Source organism: Ailuropoda melanoleuca, chromosome 1 (assembly GCF_002007445.2).
Source record: "Ailuropoda melanoleuca isolate Jingjing chromosome 1, ASM200744v2, whole genome shotgun sequence".
Lineage (NCBI taxonomy): Eukaryota > Metazoa > Chordata > Mammalia > Carnivora > Ursidae > Ailuropoda > Ailuropoda melanoleuca.
The window spans coordinates 2,188,541-2,206,996 of NC_048218.1; the positions used below are offsets into that span (position 1 = coordinate 2,188,541).

The 18,456-nt window shown below is 51.0% G+C and overlaps 1 protein-coding gene across 6 annotated transcripts in view; it reads right to left on the minus strand.

Annotated features, from left to right (window-relative positions):
* Nucleotides 1–18,456, minus strand: part of TRAPPC10 (trafficking protein particle complex 10) — a 79,375-nt gene that overhangs the window by 21,040 nt on the left and 39,879 nt on the right. For 5 of the 6 annotated variants that reach the window (XM_011233174.3, XM_034654841.1, XM_034654849.1 and 2 more), the window contains 9 exons: nucleotides 10,802–10,948; nucleotides 10,059–10,173; nucleotides 9,221–9,297; nucleotides 8,352–8,443; nucleotides 6,150–6,290; nucleotides 5,731–5,843; nucleotides 2,437–2,951; nucleotides 1,475–1,616; nucleotides 314–472 (listed from right to left, as the gene is read on the minus strand). In XM_011233174.3, the coding sequence (XP_011231476.1) occupies nucleotides 314–472; nucleotides 1,475–1,616; nucleotides 2,437–2,951; nucleotides 5,731–5,843; nucleotides 6,150–6,290; nucleotides 8,352–8,443; nucleotides 9,221–9,297; nucleotides 10,059–10,173; nucleotides 10,802–10,948 (1,501 nt within the window). Of the gene's footprint in view, nucleotides 1–313; nucleotides 473–1,474; nucleotides 1,617–2,436; nucleotides 2,952–5,730; nucleotides 5,844–6,149; nucleotides 6,291–8,351; nucleotides 8,444–9,220; nucleotides 9,298–10,058; nucleotides 10,174–10,305; nucleotides 10,717–10,801; nucleotides 10,949–18,456 lie in introns of those variants that run through there. The other variant, XM_034654868.1, reaches the window with a different exon arrangement.

Sequence of the window (18,456 nt, forward strand, 5' to 3'; positions counted from 1 at the left end):
GCATCCTCTTGGAGCAGGGGCCCAGTCCATGATGCTGCATTATAAGCCCTTAGCAAGGTCAGCACTGTCTGGCCACCAAGCATACCCATGGCTGTCTATTCATCCCAAATATGATGTCCCGCCCAGGGTCAGGGTCCCAGCCCACCTACGGGTAGGACATTGCCATAAAAGAGCTGCAGGGAGAAGTGGTCCTCAGACATGGCCGGGACCACAGGCGCCTTACAGCCCACGGTGCGGGACAATGGCAAGAGTCCACCTTCACCAGGTGACTGCCATGCCATTGTCCACCTTCACCAGGTGACCACCACCTCACCTCTTGTGTTGGAGTAGATCACTGCTCTGTTCTCTGCATGACACAGGATGAGCATGGCTTCTGCATTGCTGAGCTGGAGGCTGTCCCCGTTTTTTACTGTATAATGGCCAGTAGTGACAGTGAACTTTACCTTCTGAGGAATACCAGCCAAAAGGCTATCTGAAGGGAAAAAGACAGCAATCACCATCACGATCAATCGACGGAGGGCCTAGTGTGAGGTTAAAAGGGTGTTCTGCCTCTTCTGTTAAAGCGGATTTGTTCCCTGTAAATACTCCATGTTTCATTCCCCGTTCCACCCTCCACCCTCACTTTTCATCTCGAACACATGGATACAGAGTTGAGGGGGCCCCTGCCGGGAATAAGAGAATTCGAGTCTTATGGCACCAAAGACAGGCTCACAGCCTCAAGCGTGTCTACGAAGGTCCCAAAATTCCCTTGCCGATAAGTTAGTAAGAGAGAAGCAGATAAAGACGCTAAGGAACAGACTAATGAACCCAATGTACTATTTGTGCTATTCAGAATTGTTTCTAGCCTTTTCAGTTTAAGCCTTCAGCGGACCTTTGGTTCAGAACCCGCTGGGCGGAAGGTGAGGTTACTGCTATCCCCTAGACAGGAATGGAGGGTGGAGATGGGCTGAGCTGCCCAAGAGTCCCACGCCAGGACCGGCAGAAGGAAGAAGGCAAGAGATGGGGACCTGGGAGGAGGCGGGGACAGATGACAGGGATGGGAAGGCATAGGCAAGAATGGGAGAGAGGGGCCACGGACAGAAGCAGGGGCAGGAGCACGGCCGGCCGGTCCGCAGTGTGGCTCAGTGCGTCCCAGGCCCTCAGAGCAGTGGCACCCGGCCCTCCTCATGAGGGGTCCTCTGACAGGACCCTCTGCGAGACTGTCCAGCATCTGAGGGCCTTTCCTGGTAGCCGTGGGAGACTTCTAAAATCAGAAAAGGAGGCAGTACAGAGAGAATAAATAGGAAAAAAAAACAAAAAACAAAATGCTTTCCTTGATTTTTTCCCAAATGGAAGAAAGGAGCCAAATTAATACATCCTGTTCAGCCTGAACAACCGAGAAATTCACTCCCTAGTGTCCTAATCAAGTGCCACGTGGTCCTGCGCCGCGTGGAACAACCGCAAACCCGGCGCGGCCCGGCGGCGGCCCACTCACCGGCCAGCGGCTCCACACGCAGCTGCGGCTCCTGCGAGTACACGTCGTACTGCGCCGGCGGGTAGAGGTGGGGAAGGACGAACCACACCGGGCCCAGCGAGGCACACAGCTGCCGCAGCGTGTATGTTCCGGGCTCCTTGGCCTAGGGTCAAAGTCGAGTGTTCAGAAAATCACCCCCACTGCTGTACCGAGCTTCCCAGGGGAAGGCTGTGCCACCATCTCGGGGAAATGCCCGTCCATCCCATGCTCGGCAGCCTGTCCTGTAGCTCTGAGCTGCCCCTTCAGCACGCAGGCTGCTCACGCGAGCCTTCAGAGCCTCTCGGTCGATGATTTCTAAGTAACTGGTGCTTGAATCTGCCTTTCTGCTTCTAGGAATGGATTTGCAATTTAACACACTTCATTTGTGGCATTCTCTTCTGAAAGGTGCTTAATGGAACCTTCAGCATGAGAGCTGAGACCTGCTCTGAGCCTCGACTAAGAACACACGTGACCACACCTGTACATGGCATTGGCCGAGTCCTCCTCGGTCAGAGGGATGCACAGGTCGTGCTGCCTTAGGAAAGATTTGTATCAAGCGGGTTCGGAGCCGCTGTTTTGATACCCATGCAGCCAACGAAAGGAAAACAAAGTTTAATGCAGAACTGGACCATCTTCTTTGAAATGTCATTTCAACAAATGAGAGTATATTTTAGTACAAAGGGAAAAAACTCTAAATCCAGTGAGAGCAAAAATAATTGCCCATGTTAAGAATTTCTTTCAAAATTTATCAGCTGAGGTAACATCGTGTAAGTATCAAAGGTTTTTAAAAATATCAGTCTGTTTTTCTCTAAGGATATAAACAAGACGTAGGGTAACACCCAGAGGCCTCTACCAGATTCTCAGCACACCGCCGCCACCGGCTCCGGCAAGCTCGAAACCCTTCCCTAGCATCTTTAAAGTCAGCTCCCCGTGCCGCCACATACCTGCGTCCTGAACGTTATCCTGTTAGGCCCCGGTTCCAGAGTCACGTCTCTACATTTCAGCACGTGGGCCCCGTCCTCCAGAGCCACGCCTGAGGGTGTTTCCAGAGAAGTGCTGCTCTCCTGCCTTCTCAGCAGCATGTGGACATTTTTGCATATAATCCCTGTTGTGTTCAAGGAATTATCAGAGGGACTTCTCTCGAACATCTCATACAACTCCAGTGCCGGTAAGTTGTTCTGGGATGTGGGGAAGGGCGAGGTCTCCACTGGAAAGTTAATAATCCCATTGGACGTCTTGTGCTTGGTAAGCCACTCGGCGGTCTTCCGATAGTTGTTTTTCTCGATGCTGAAGTGGACATTGATGGCAATCTGCTCCACACGGACGGGGACAGGCATCTGGCTGCACATGGTTATGTCCACGGACAAAACACCGCCCACATGGACCACAGCGTTGGAAGGGGTAAAATGGAGATCTCTCAGTTGTGCAAAACAATGCAGAGGGAGTACTATCTTGTGACCTGTAAACGCACATCACCACCAGTTACTTGCCAAGTCTCACTCTAGACCACCTACGGGCAGCAGGGCCTTGGTCACCCGGGGCCTGCGGGGGCACGTGCAACATGACGAGAGGCAGTGCTAGTCAAGAGACGCTGAAAACCTCCCTACCCCACACCATCTGCACACCAAAACGCACTATACTGTCAAAAGCGGAACATAAACGCAGGCCTAGACAGCTCCTGGAAATTATAACATCTGAAGAAACTAAGGTCTATAAGTTCTCTTCCAGCAAACCTAAGAGAAAAACAGGTCAATTAACACCTGAATTTCAAAACCATATTTGTCAATAGTGCAATCAATTCTCAGAACTGTTTCCTGCATAAAGAAATGCTCAAGTAAAGATGTCTATGCTCCCCCATCTATCTGGAAATAAACCCATGTGCTTGCCAGCTGTGAAGTGAGCCAGTGAAGTGGGGAGCTCTGCCTTCTGGAGTCCAAGAGAGCAGAGAGGCCCCAGCCCCACAGTTACTAAGGGGGAAGAACACACTGCACGCTCTGGCCTCCTTTCTGTAAGCACCTGGCTTGTTGAGAAAGCCCACGAGGCTGCCAGACTGCATGGTCGGTGCTTACTAAACACTAATCAACTAAAGAAAGGACTTGCAGAGATTGATGTTCTAAAAGCACAAGACGACAGTGGACGATCACAGAGTATCTTATTCCTACAGAGACGCCAAGGGACACCGGCAGGAGAAGCATGCCTGCAAGGCTCACATACGTCACATAAAGCAGACACGGCACATGGCTCTACCGAGGACTGTTTGGGGCACATTAAAGAATTTAAACAAGCCAGTGCCATGCTGCTCCTGAGAAACCCATCCAGATGGCTCAATGTGAGTGAAACACGCCCCAGCCATCAATGACCCTATCTACCTAAAGCCACAATCTTTGGAAACACTGGCTTTCAGGTAGTCGGTAACTGCTATGGACAGCACTGTGGAAGGGGACAGCCTAGCCCCCAATGTGACAGTGTGCAGAGATGGGTCCTCGGGGACAGAACTCGGTGTACCTGAGGTCCTGAGGAATTAGTGCCTTTATTAGAGGAGACACAAGAGTGCTCCCTCTCTCTCTCCTCTCCGCCCTCCCGACCCCAAGCCCATCTCTGTCTCTGCCTCTCCCATTGCCATGTGAGGACAAGTCAGGAGGGGACGCATCATCAGAAACCAACTATGCTGGCACCTTGGCCTTGGACGTCCGGCCTCCAGAGCCGTGAGCAATCACGTCTGTTGTTTAAGCACCAGGTCTGTGGCACACTGCTAGAGCAGCCCGAGCTGACTAAAGCTGTGATTATTTTAAAGAAGCACGCTTCTTGATAAACACACGGAGCTCGATGTGACGATAAGCTGCACCTCACCACACAGCACCGTCAACAAGTGGATCTGCCAAATCACTGGCCCAAACCTAAGCCTGTCAGCCCTGCCTTCCTGCTGGGTGCTCCTACGAGGAAACACTCAACAAATTCCTGAAGGGGGGAAAGTCTGGCAGATAACTGGCTGGAGGTCTTTAAAGAGTCAGTGTCTTACAATGCGGATGTCACACAACTGAACGGACAAACGATGTGGTCCGTCCATACAGTGGACTATGATTCAGCCATAAAGAGGAATGAAACGCTGACACAGGCTTCAATATGGGTGAGTCCTGACACCACGATGCTCGGTGACATAAGCTAGTCACAGAGGACCACACGTGGTCCTTCCGCTTACGTAAAATACAAAATAGGTACCTATAGGATCAGTGCTTGCCATGGNGGGGGGGGGGGGGGGGCGGTGGCAGGTGGAAGGCTGGGAAGAAATAAGCATGGCGCTTCTTTCTGGGGGGATAGAAATGCTCTGGAAGGGACTATACAGCAATGGCTGCATATGTGTGAGTACACTAAAAGCCACTGAACTGTACACTACAAGTGGGTGAGTTCTAGCTCAAGGAAGCTGCTGTATTAAAAAAGGAAACAGAGGTGGGAAAAACTGTTGTAACTTAAAAGAGAATTGAGGTATAACAATCAAAGGCAGTGTGTGGTCCCTGACCGGACTCCAATAAACATAATTTATAGAAACAGTTTTTGAGCCGCTGAGGGAGACTGGAATATAGGCCACTAGTAGCTGAAGTGAGAACCCTGTTCTTTGGGTGGCTGGGGGCGCCCCTGACTTCAGGAGACCACATGAAGCGGCCCCGGGGTGACGTGTGACACGCGTTGTGCAGTCGTGGGGAAGCTCAGCAGCAGGACGGTAGGCACAGGTTTGCCACACGGGTGCTCAGCCGAGCAGTGAGCCAACGTCACACGCTGCGTTATTCCTTCTACACTCCTAGAGCGCATGAAAATTTTCACAATGACAAGTTTTAAAAGTTACTCTGACCTGAGCAGTCAGCCGGTAAAGCAGAGTATCTCTCAGAAAGAAATGCGACAAATACTATATGCTCTCACTCACACATGGGATTTAAGAAACAAAACAAAGGGAGAAACAAAAAAGAGACAGACAAAACAACAGACTCGTAACTACAGAACAAAGTGGTGGCTGCCAGAGGCACGGTGGGCGGGGACGGGTGAGACAGGAGACGAGGACGAAGAGCCCGCTCGTCGTGAGGAGGTGATGAGCACGGAGTCCTGCGGAGAAGTGCGGACTCACTACACTGTAACCTGAAACTAACAGAACGCTGTACGATAACTCGATTTCAATATAAGCAAACAAACACATTAAAAAATTTTTTAAAAAAGTTCTTAAAAGCCCCCCTAAGAGCAAGTCTGACCTGGGCTGTCTGTCTGGCGGCTGGCAAAGCTGAGTATCTCTTGGCAGAAGCGTTTCCGCTCCTCTTCAGTTAAGTGGTGATCGCTGGCCAAGAGGCTGCTGGTCTGAAGGTAGCTGGAGGGAGAGTCAAGGGGTGTGGGAAAAGGACCCCACCCTGAGTGGCGCTGGGCACAAGCGGCTCCACGGTCGAGCCTCCAGGTGCAGCCCAATGGGGATTCTCCCTTTTGTCTAAGTTATTAGGAACTCAAAAATGATGAGACATGTCGACAAGGCACCCAACTTACATGTGTCACAGGACATCAGTACATGGCAGGCATTTTCGCTCTTAACTATGAGGTGATTTTAAACACTCCCCGGGGCACCGCTGCTACACAGACAGCAAGTCTCCCTTTGCACCGGGATGTCAAACTTAAAGGATACTTCTCGGTTTGTCCAAGATGCTTCTGACATTCGGCAAGCTGCTTCCGTGTGTGCGTGATAGGGAGTGCCCAGCCCTCAGCCAGGTAACTTTTCAGTGCTCCTTGAAGATAGATTTCTGCCTTTTGTGGAGACTTTTTCCTCCTTGCAAATTGACAAACAGAAGCTTTTGTCACGGATCGTGATAAGCACGACCCGCCCGCCACCCTCTACAAGCCCACGCCACGCCACCGCGCCGTCCTAGTCCTTCTCGGACACGCCCCAGAGGAGGGAGTGCGCAAGCGGACCCACGAACACGCTCACGATAAACCCACACGGTGTGCCCGGCATCATACACCCGCCAAAGAACTTTCAGTGACTCTCAGGATGAGAAAGCAAAGGCACCGCTCCCTAGTTCGAGCTGACGTGTAGGAACTCCAAGGGTAAGGCCAGGTGAAGGATTTGTCCACAGGCACACAGCTCGTGAGCCAGGGAGCTCAGAAATGTGCACCCGGTGCTACACCCCCTACTAAAGACAGGTGCATACAGGAGCGGTCTACATGGCCCAACCGAGGGTCTGGGGCCTGGATCAACTCTGAACCTCAGGCCAGCAGCCCTGAGCAGGCTTCCAAGACTTACAGAGAACTATGAAAGATTTAAATAATGATACACATCACCCAAGAGAGGGTCTTAAGGTCCTGATTTAAACCTTCAAGATGTTCAGAATAAAACAAAGTTTAAAGCACAACTGAGGGGAGCTGGCCAAAGCCCCAGCAATGACACGGACGGTTCCCTTCCCGCAGGCCTGCAGCTGTTGAACTCACTGGACAAAGGCCAACACTAAGCAAGCACTCACCCCTTCCAGGCATCCTGGGGACACAGCCCACTGTTTACTACCCCAGCCTCAAAGAAATGTGAGTTTTCAAATCCTCAAATTACAGAAATTTTCAAGCTACCAAATTACATGCATTGTGTGCTGATGTTCCTATATTCCCGTGTTTCAAAGGGGTCAGAACCTTCGATACTCCTTCCGTTACTATCTGTAGCCAAAGACTCTTACGTTCTAGAGCAGGGGGTCTACAGACCATTCCTCAGCGCCCAGAGACAGAGGCCAGAGGCCACCCAGCTAGTCCGCGACCAGCTGGAGCCAGGACCCGAGGCTCTGACTAGCATTCCAATGCCATTGCGCTGGGGCTCCCGGCCTCAGGATGCACCAGCGTCCCGGCAGCCTCAACTCCCAGCCTCTGAGGATGCAGCTTCTTTGTTCCATCAACTACACACTCACTCCTCAGCTTCTCCGGACTGAGACTCAGGAGCGCCCGAACTCTACGCCCTGACTACCTAACAGCTGCTCCAACCACACCCGGAAAACCGGGAAGCTCACTAAGCTGACAAACGAATCCCTCTGCAGCCACTTTAATCAGTTAAATTATTCTTTCTGGTTTCAGCTAATAAAATTACTTTATTAATTACAGACTTTAAGATAGCATTTCAAGCATACACTTGAGATGACTTAAACATCTTTTCCCTTAGAATTTCTATCCCTTTCCAGGGCTCTGAAATAGTAATTATACTGCCAACCAGGGTTTCTTCTCTTCAATCGGCTGATTTTATCAAACACATGAGAAAAATGCTAAATTCTGAGTCTTATCTCCAGCACTCAACCCCGAAGCTGGGGTGACAGTGGCAACGTTCGCAGCATTTGTGCACATCGTCTCCCCCTGGGCCCCAGAGCAGCCCTCTCTCACGCACAGAACACAGGCAGGGGCTGTACATCGCTGACCTCCAGGCTTTCAATCTGCCCAGGAGGCAACTGACATAAACTAGAGAAAATGCGGTGCGAGAAACTCTTTCAGAGTCTGCATCTCGGTTTACGCCACTGGATGAAAACTCCTACTCCCTCTGAGTTGTCATGAAACACAACTACAACACTAGATATAATGTATGTTCTGAACATCACCTGCACATAGAAGTACATTACATTAATTTAATTAAATAAAAGAAACACAAAGATCAATAACAGATATTAAGGGTAACAAGCTGGAATCTCCCCATTTGGTTTTCAGGAGAAAGTGAAAAACAGAGCTAATGCTGATGGGCTGACAGGATCTATATTTTCATTCTACACGTTTCCGTGCACTTCACGTTAACCCCACATGCGACAGACCCTCTCCTACCCCACAGGTGACGTGTTTGAAACCCCAAGAAACGTTCGCGATCAATTACATGTAGAACTCAGCCAGGTCTTTCCCGACGAGCCTAGCAGAGCGGGTCCTCCCTATGCTGGTGTGCATCTCGATGGCAGCATGGGACAGGTCCTGCGGGAGAGGAGACACCCACGTCAGCCTGACCCCCTACACTTACCCGGCGCTGAGGCGAAAGACCTCGTTGTTAACACAATACTGTTTACTTCGCACCCATGTGTGCGGTGATTTTTACGTAGTGTGTGATTACACAAAGTCATGAAGTTCTATGTAAATTAAGGGGCCTAATAATAACTGAAACACGAACTCAGGAAGCGGAGAACATTTAACTTCTCAAAGTACTTTCTGTATGTGGGCAACATTTTTACTATTTTTCTCACTTTTTGGATAACAGGGACAAAAAAGCGCCCAGGTTCCCCGTGACTCTGGAGTGTAGCCGGCCCACCCAGCTCCTGCCTGCACTGTGCTGCGCTTCCCACAGGGTCTCCAAATCGCAATCTTTTAAAAATCAAGCACAGTAACTCTGTTCAAGCCTAAAGCACTTTTTTTTGTACACAGAAAACCATTCATTATCCTTCCTTATAATTCCTTTTTATTCTTCGTTATAATTTCTATTCTATCGAATGAGCAATACCCCTTTGAACAAAATTATAAATATCCAAAGATGCTTTTATGCCTAATTCTGGCATCAGGGATACTAATGACCGTTCCACGAACAACTATCCCGGGTGTCATCTGCAGCTCCCTAGGGCACCACAAAGAAACATAAAAGGCCAGTAAGAAGGAGGTCCCGAACACCATCCCATTCCCTATCCCAAGGCCACGTAGCAGCTAAGTCTTCCAGAGGCCATTTTCTGCCAGGGGTAAACAGGTACCATTTGTAATACTTACTAAGTAGTGCTTTTCAAAAGCTTCTACTGATGACAGTGCTTCTTTGAGTTTCTTGTAAGGACTCTGAGCTGTGTTGGCTTAAACAAAAAGAAACAAGAGTCCTCACTCACCCTCAGTATGCCCGGTCACGAGTTCACACCCACCCTCCAACGCCACAGCTTCGGGCGTTCACCTGCCGCCTGGGGAAATCACAAACAGCCGTGCACCTGGACCTGCACCACCACCTCTGTGCTTGTCCAATTAGAAGAGCCATGAGAGACTCTAAACCCCGGGTGTAATATTTCACCCTTGATGGAGACGAGAGTTCTCAACTCTATCACTACCACAACGGTCGCACGTCTCAAGGTGGAGCCCGGCAGTGGGAACATCACATATCCCACAGGTGGTCCGGACCGCAGCAAGGCTTTGGCTAAATCTCACTCCTATTGCTCGGTTTACACCTGCAAGAATCAGTAAGGCTCCCTCCAAAGGGCTCTACGACCTATGAGTAACTTATTGAGTAAGAGGATTTGTCCGTCCATGTTGCTCAGAAACTAGATCCCCTGTAATTCAGAGGAAGCCTGGTGCACCTTAACTCCGCACCGGCTGCAGAAAGTCATGATCAGCCTGTGTAAGCCTGTGAGAGACTCAAACATTTTTTAAAATCCTTCCAATTTCTTAAACTATTTCTAACATTTCTTTACATTAGTAAAAGGTAAATAAAATATCTTACATATCAACCCGGCCAGCTAACAAGGAGTATAACATGGTTAGAACTTGAATTCAATGTGCCAAGATGCCACCTACACACTCACTCCTCTCCACTGTACCACCTGCACAGACATAGATCAAAAAGTACCTGTTTCAGGTCGCTCAGCTCCCAAACCTGCCAGAAGATCAACTGTCCTGTTGAGGTCCTCTGAGTTAGGTCCTTTTTCTGACACAAGTCCACACAGATAGCCCAAGGACTTTAGCTGTTGAGATAAACCACAATTTCAAGTAATTTGCAACAGCAGTCAGCGGAGAATTTATGAATTTGAATACAAAAATTAAAATCCAACTAAATTCTAGAAGAAGCTTAGCTTTCCTATCCAAATAATCCTTACCTGCATGTAGAAACACACCTTCCGCGCGATAATTCTGAGTGACGCTGAGGCTGGCGATGCTGGCAGTTCTCAGCTTACCCCACTCACCTACCCGCATGGTCCCAAGCTCAAGGCCTCCCCCCAGTCTGCAGCCGGCGACCTGACACCAGCAGGCCACCTTGCCACACACAGGGTGACTGTCCGTCACTAAAACAGAAGCCACTTTCACTTCTACGCGACACTTCCCTCTTCACCCTTCTTTGTACCTCCTCTCTCCACCCCCCCATTCCTGGCGGACAACATCTCCGGCACTAACAGGGCAAGCCCTTGGCCTCTGCTGAAGAGTGACACTGGCAGGGAACCATTTTGTGCATCACTACTACCAGACACACCCTGACGTGCCTAGAACCGTGGGTGTGATGACTAAGTGAACCACACTTCCCCAAACAGCTTCCTCTGTCCACCCACCAGCCCCAGAGGCACAGCCCAGAACAACACCCACGCCAGCACTCCTTACCTTTTCAGTGGCATAGCTCCATAACCCCACAGTGTGGGCGATGTTGGAGTCGATCTGCGCCCGGTCACAACACCCCTCTATCCTCTGCAGCACCTCCAGGCAGCTCAGGAACACCCAGCAGTCCAGAGCACCGGGCGGGACAGACACCTGGGGGGCACGGAGCACGGGCTGGAGACAGAGCTCAGGGAGGGCGCCCAGTGCCCGCGCTCTAGTGCGCCCCCTCAAGCACCGACCCAACCTAGGGCTGCCGTCACAGAGCTCGCCTCTGGAGAGCCGAGGGGTGATCCACGTCCAAACACACTTCTTGGTTTCTGTTTCCGATGATGATGAGAGCCTTGGGAGGGACGTGACTTGCAAGAACATATTCTGAAAAGCTCATTAAGAAAAGGTGGCTACAGAAAGGCTATCACCACTTCCTCTAGGTTGGAGAGACACATTACGAGGGCAGAAGCCGGCACCTCCAGTGAGTGGTGAGCCCTGGGCCCCGTTCCAGAAAGACCATGCTCAGTACGTCACATCTGAGCATGAAGTAGGTACCAGATGATACTCAGGAATTACTTTATGTGTTCATTTTTTTAGGTGTGATTGTGTTTGTAAAAAAGAGCTCCTGTGGCTTGGAGATACACTCTGAACTATGACCCACAAGTAAACCATGATGTCTAAGATTTGCCTAAAAATAACCCAGGGGACCGTGGACAGGGACCCAGACAAAGAAGAGAACGGTCACACGCGGGTTGGCAGCTGCCGTAGCTGGGGATGGTGGGCCCAGGAGTTCCTCACGTTACCGTCTCTACGGCTCTATGTCTCTGAGCCTTTCCATTACAAAACTAATAAAGTGAACGCTCTATTATCACAAACAGAAGAAGCATCTACTGTGTATGACCGATCCTAAGACGCACTTTCCCCACGTTTCAGCATCTCTGCAATAGGGCTGTGTCTCACCATCAACGACATCTTAACACTTCGAGCTGGCGGGGCTGACTGTTCTCCTGGTAGCACTGACACCAGGAGGGATCTCACAACTGGTACCCAGTTTGCTGAGATCTGTTAACTGGTATTATTCAAAAACCAGAACTTCAGAGGTGACTGTACATTGCTTGACAAGGGGAGCTGCCTAATGCTGACAAAAAAAGACTCCTTCGACACACCCTGAGCACAAATACAAGGACCTAGAACCAAATGGAAGGAACCAGAGTGCCTAGGTTCCCAAAAAGCTAAACTGCCCGGTCTCTGCAAAATGAGATAAACGACTTCGATCCTTTCAGAAGAACAACGGGCACAGAAACTACTTACACCGTGAGACGCTCCTCTGGCCCAGACAACGGACCACACGCCAGGGGTGCAGACAAGAGCTGGCTGGCAGGACGCAGCCTGGGGAGCCTGGACAGGGTGCATCCCTCCCTCCCCAGTCACACCAGGGCGGGCTCTAGTCGGCTGAGCCAGCCTCACAGGCCCTCCTGGCTCCCAGGTACCGCCCATTCTGGGTTCCGTCACCTCACAAGGCACTACTATCACAGGCACCCGTTCTGTGGAGACTTCTGCTGAACGTGCCACCTCTCCTCAGGCACGTGCTGGTTATCTGCCACCAAGAATAAAGGAAACGCACCAAGGCTATACACAGGCTTCTGACTCAGAGGAGCCCAGAGAGAGAACGGGAACACCCAGCAGTCAGAGCAGGGAGCTGCTGCAGGACGGAGCTCCAAGAGTGGCTGCGGTGGGGGAGCACTCAGTGGCGCCGCAGGGGGAGCACTGAGAAGGGCTGCAGGGGGAGCACAGGGAGAGGCCACGGGGAGAGCACTGGGAAGGACCGAAGAGGGAGCAAGGGAAGGGGCCACGGTGGGGGGAACACTGAGAAGGACTGCAGGGGGAGCATGGGGAGGGGCCAGGTGCAGGCTGGCAGGTTTCTGGGATCTGAGTACGTGTGGGCCACTCTCCCAGAGGAGGAGGGAGCGACAGCAGCCGGGAACCTGAGAGAAAGACACAGGAGGGTGCATTCATCCACGCGCAGGCTCCAGAGAGCCACACGCCATGAAAAAGGTCTTCCTCTGTGGAAAGACTATGGACTAGATACTTCCTTGGTACCTTTGTTTTCTGCAAAGAGCAAGTACCACCTTGGTGAGTTTGGAAAAACGGCGTGTGGAAAGCAGCAGCGCCAGGCGTTAGCTTTGCTAAGGGCAGAAAAAGCACCCCCGCCACGGGAAGACTTCCAAGCTGGAGGCAGCCGCGGCGGGCAGGGAAGGACACAGCAGGACAGAGGGGTGCCCGCCGACTGGAGGTCCTCCGGGACTGCTCGTTCAGTCCTGCCCCGGGGCCCCCAGCACCCCCGTGCTGACCGCTCCCTGGCCACAGCTCCGGCTTCTCCCAGGCCTGCTCGGGAACGCCCGCGCCCTAACTGGCTCCGCTCAGAAACGGCTGCAGCTCCCTACACTTGCCATCACACGCCGTTTAAGCTTTTGCCAAAAGACATCGGCCTAGGAACTGGCACCGCACCCCGATCTGGTGCTTCCCGGGGCACGGGCCGCTTGCACTGCCGCTCACTGGTGCGGGCACGGCCCCCCAACAAAGCCCAGCGGAACACCCCCCAGGCCCAGCCCCCCGCTACACACGCCAGGGCCTGACCCAGCGGGGCTCCGCGGCGGTGCAACGTCAGAAGTGGCTGATCTAGGGCTCTCAGAAATGTTTAAAGCATCACTGGAGTCCTACTTCTCTCATCACTTTAAAAAAAGGTTATAGGGGCGCCTGGGTGGCACAGCGGTTAAGCGTCTGCCTTCGGCTCAGGGCGTGATCCCAGCGTTATGGGATCGAGCCCCACGTCAGGCTCCTCTGCTGTGAGCCTGCTTCTTCCTCTCCCACTCCCCATGCTTGTGTTCCCTCTCTCGCTGGCTGTCTCTATCTCTGTCAAATAAATAAATAAAATCTTTAAAAAAAAAATAAAAAATAAAAATAAAAAAATAAAAAAAGGTTATAAACACATGGTGAGACGTGTGCGGGGCCCAAATGCTCACCCCAGAGCCCCATGAAGTTTCACAGCTGTGACCACCACTCAGATCAAGAACAGGTCACCTTCATGATGTTGGAAGTTTCCCTCGAGCCCCTTTTCCCAGTCAAAACCCACCCCAAAAAGTGACCCCTTTCTGCCCTCGGTCACCGGCAGCTGAACCTCCCACAAACCGAATCACAGGCCACAAGCTCCTCCGTGTGTGGCTTCTCTGTCGAACTAGCCGTGTGATCCAACCTCGCGGGGCCTGTCAGCAGCGAGTTCTTCGCCGCTGGGTCCTGTGCCTTTCTACGGATATGCCTCAATCTAGTTATCCATCCCCGTCCGTAGGCGTTTGGGTTATTTCCAGGCTTTGGCTACTACGGATACAACTATCTGCAATACCGCCCCCCTCTCTGGGGGAGGAAGCCTTCTCCGACTCATTAGACCCCCAACCCCCGTGTGCCAATCTACATAGGAGGATAAAGGAGGGCAGTCTGCTGTGCATACAGATCACAAGGATTTACCCGTGTACGTGATGGACATTCGCGTTATGTCGTTTCCAGCAATTCTGAGTAAGGAGGCCACGAGCACTTCTGCACTCATCTCTTGGTACAAGCACAGCGACTCTGTGTGGGTGCGCGGGACGGCTGGGCCATGGGGCGCGTGTATGTGTGGCACCCGTTCCCACTCCCTCAGCCACGAATGGGCTCATTCCCCACCCGCTCGCAGATACCGGCCAAGCCGGCCATCGCAGACATCCTGGGGCTGTGTACTGGCCTCTGCAGACTTAGTCTGCACTTCCCGAGGATGAAAGACATTAAGCACCTTTCCATGTGCTCTTTGGCCATTTGGATAGCTTCTGCCTACTTTTCTACTGATCTGTCAGTCTCTTCATTGATTTGTAGGAGCTCTTCACAAACGCTGGGGAAGAGCCCTTCCCCCCTACATATCCTGCAGGTGCTCCTCCGCGCTGTGGCTCGAGTCTTCACTCACGCGATGCTACTTGCCGACGAAGAGAAGTTCCGATTTTTGCAGAGTCCAGTCCGTCACTGTCTTCCTTTACAGCCAGTGCCTTTTAGTCCTGTGTCAGAACTACCTGCTAACCTTCAGGTCGTGGAGAGAGTTTCCCATATTTTCTTCTAGAAGCTTCTTTGTCTTACCCTTCATGTTTGGATCAAATCTCCACCTGAATCGTGTCTGGTATGAGACTGAGATTTATTTTTACATATAAACATTCAGTAGACTCACTGAATAAGTTGTTCTTAAATCCTTTTATTTAAAATGTACCCCAACTGCCCTAGTTCAGAACGCTGTCCTCCCCAGTGAATTATGACCTTGGCCTCTGGCTCTTCCCCAGCCTCCGTCTGCCCTCCGTCCCACCAGGTCCCACACCTCTCACGGCACCCCACTTCAAACTCAACAACGACTCCTTACCAGACCTCGGAACAAAACCCAGGTTCAGGATGCCATGCAAACACTTCCCTAATCTCGTCAAAATCCAGCTCCTGATAGCTCTGTAGACTTACTAGCAAGCCTTGCCCCACCCCAAGTTCCAGCAAGACTGAGCTCCTTCACAGCTCCTTCATGAAAACTTTCTCTGCCTTAAACACGCTCTCACATTTGCCACCACAAGCCACATCTACCTGGCAAATTCTAACGCAACCTACTCATTCCATTAAAACATAGTAAACTCCCCAGGACGGGGTCTGGTCTATCTTGCTCTCTGCTGAAAATGCAGTGGCTAGAATAAATGCTTGCTTGGCACAACAAGGTGTTCCAGGAATATCTGTTGAATGAAAGAATCTTTTAAAACGTAGTTCATACAGGGGCGCCTGGGTGGCACAGCGGTTAAGTGTCTGCCTTCGGCTCAGGGCGTGATCCCGGAGTTATGGGATCGAGCCCCACATCAGGCTCCTCCGCTAGGAGCCTGCTTCTTCCTCTCCCACTCCCCCTGCTTGTGTTCCCTCTCTTGCTGGCTGTCTCTATCTCTGTCGAATAAATAAAATTTTTAAAAAAATAAAAATAAAAAATAAAAATAAAACGTAGTTCATACAAAACCACCTCTAGAAGCCTTCCCTAGCGCAGAGTAGGCGCCACGAAAACGCTCACTGAACTGAAGCGCCCACGCAGAGATGGGACCTCTGCATCCTTGATACTCCTCCTGTATCCGAACGTTCTTCTCTGACCACCTGGCAACACTGCCCCCATTCCCACGGCCGGCTCAGTGCACTCGACTATGGCTTTCCCGAACCACGAGGGACCTGCTTCTTCCTCAACCGTGTGCCGTGTCCCCCCCCCATGTTTACCACAGCGCCCTGCCGGCAACCCGCCGGCTCCCGAACGACACTCACCAGCCCTCCTTCTCTCCTCCTGAGAGCACCGACCCTCACCGGTTCTTCCTCAGCAACACATCCAGCACTGACCTGTCCTCCTGTCCATTCCTACTCCTCTTCTTCGTCAGGTCCTCACGGCTCCGGGTCACGAAACAACCCCACCCCCAAGTCTACCGAGGAGCCCCGCAGAGCTCCTGGAACACAGCCGGCACTTAGGCACCCTAAGCTACACTCCTCAGTGACGTCTCGGCTTCCGCCCTCTGCTGAGCCCGAACCTCGGAACACAGATCCGAGTGGCCAGCCCGGAAGGCACACCTCTCCTGTCTCATTCAGTTTCACCTGGAAGCTTCTACCGCGTGCAGTGCCTGCTCACAATCTGGGGGACCGGCCGTCTCTCGACCAGGTGGCTCTTCTGGGATCCTGGCCCTTCCTGGCCTGCCCCATCTGGAAGCATAATCAGAACCGAAGCCGACAAGAGACAAATCAGTACTGAGGGGGACACATCTTTAAAAAATTCATTTGGGAAGTCATCATGACAAATATATAATGGCCTTCTAGAAAATATCTTCCTTATATTTTCACTTACAGTTTGGTAAAAATTAAAATATATGCACATTATTACTTTTTTTCTTATCAAAAATGCAGAGAAACAGGCACTGCTGGTGTAAATGAAAAATGGGAAGATCTTTTTGGAAGGCAACTCGACAATGTATACTATAAGCTTTAAAAACACGTGCGTCCTTGAGCTAGCAATTCTATGTGTATGAATACATCACATATAGACGGACAGATGAGACTACACACTGATGCAGTTGCAAATAATTCTGAGCAATCCAAATGTTCAAAACAGGACTAACTGAAAGAATGCACTTCCTCTGCAGACAAAAAGGCCATGGACCAAAAAGGACACCTCCTGCTGGTAGAATAAGCATCTTACCTTCCAAATTCACGGAGACAACATATTCAATGTTTGGTAAACAGAGGGAATTTTTTTTTTTTTATGTTGTAAAAAAAAAAAAATACTTGGTGAAAGAGTCATTTGAGTTCATGCAGAAGTGGAACGCAAAGTTCACTCTGTGGATGTCACGCCTCGATCCCTAACGGCTGTACAGGGCAGGTATAATTTCCTCTTTTACACATTTTCAATCAGAGCAACTGGCCCACAGCTCTTCCCTGGCATCCCTGGCCGGGACTCCAGGTCCCACTACAGAGGTGGGGCATGTTCCCATGGCATCTGCCACCATGTGGCCTCCTACCGTCAAAGATACTTTAACTCAACAGACAAATCAACCAGAACGTTACCAGGATATGTTTTACAAACCACAAAAGCAAACACACATAGCATTTTCTGCTAAAGAAATGTCACAATTAGAAATGCAAGAACGGGCTGTAATACTTAGGTTTCGGGCTTAAAAGGATTAACAGAAGAAGCTAAACCCTGTAAGAACTACCCACAGACCCGGCCTCCAAGCTGGCTGAGCCCCTGGCCTCTTCGTCTACACAGCTTAGCCCCCAGCCCGGGACGGCACAACGCCTAGCCCCCTTGGGCCTGTGTCAGAAGCCACAGCTCCACACTGGCCTCTGGCCACTGATAAAAATGTGAAAAACACCCCACCAAAAAGCGAGCCCTGACACCAGGAAATGAGTCTCTTTTTTAGAGTAGAATTAAATGTACAGAAAATGTAAATAATTTGGGATCTTTTGAATTTTGAATGTTTCCACAAAAATTTAAAAGAAACTCTAAGAATACACTTTTCCAGGTACTGCCAACTGAAAAATTTACTCAAGATAAAACAACGCTCCCCCCAGAAGCCAAACTCCAGAAAGAACCTGAAATGAGAAAGCAGAGAGAATAATTTTGTGCTCGAAGTACCATGTAGCCTCTACAGTCTTACGACAATGCTGACAAGCATGTTCACACGGACTCGCTGTCCTTGGAAAGAAATATTCGAGAAGAGGCTCACAAGGAAGGTCACGCTAAGACCTGACTGGCACGAAGGGCTGATACACAGCAGGCAGAGAGATAAGCTCAGCTCCCTGGACATGCTCTGCACCCGCACGGCGGCTGCTGTTTGAATCCATCTCATGGATGGAAAAGCGGGGCTCAAAGGGGCAAGTAAACAAGTCACGATCCCTGGCGGGGAGGCCTGGGGTGGGGTCTGAGCACAGACCTTCTGGCTCCCAAGCCCAACCTCCGTGCTGGATTGTCTTCCTAAAACCTGACCCTCTCAAAGGACATCTGATGACCAGATTACAGTCAAACTGCTGGGACAGCAGACAGGACAGAAAGCAGCTCCCAGCAGAGGGCCGCAAGGGGACAGCATTCACGTCGCCGACCACAC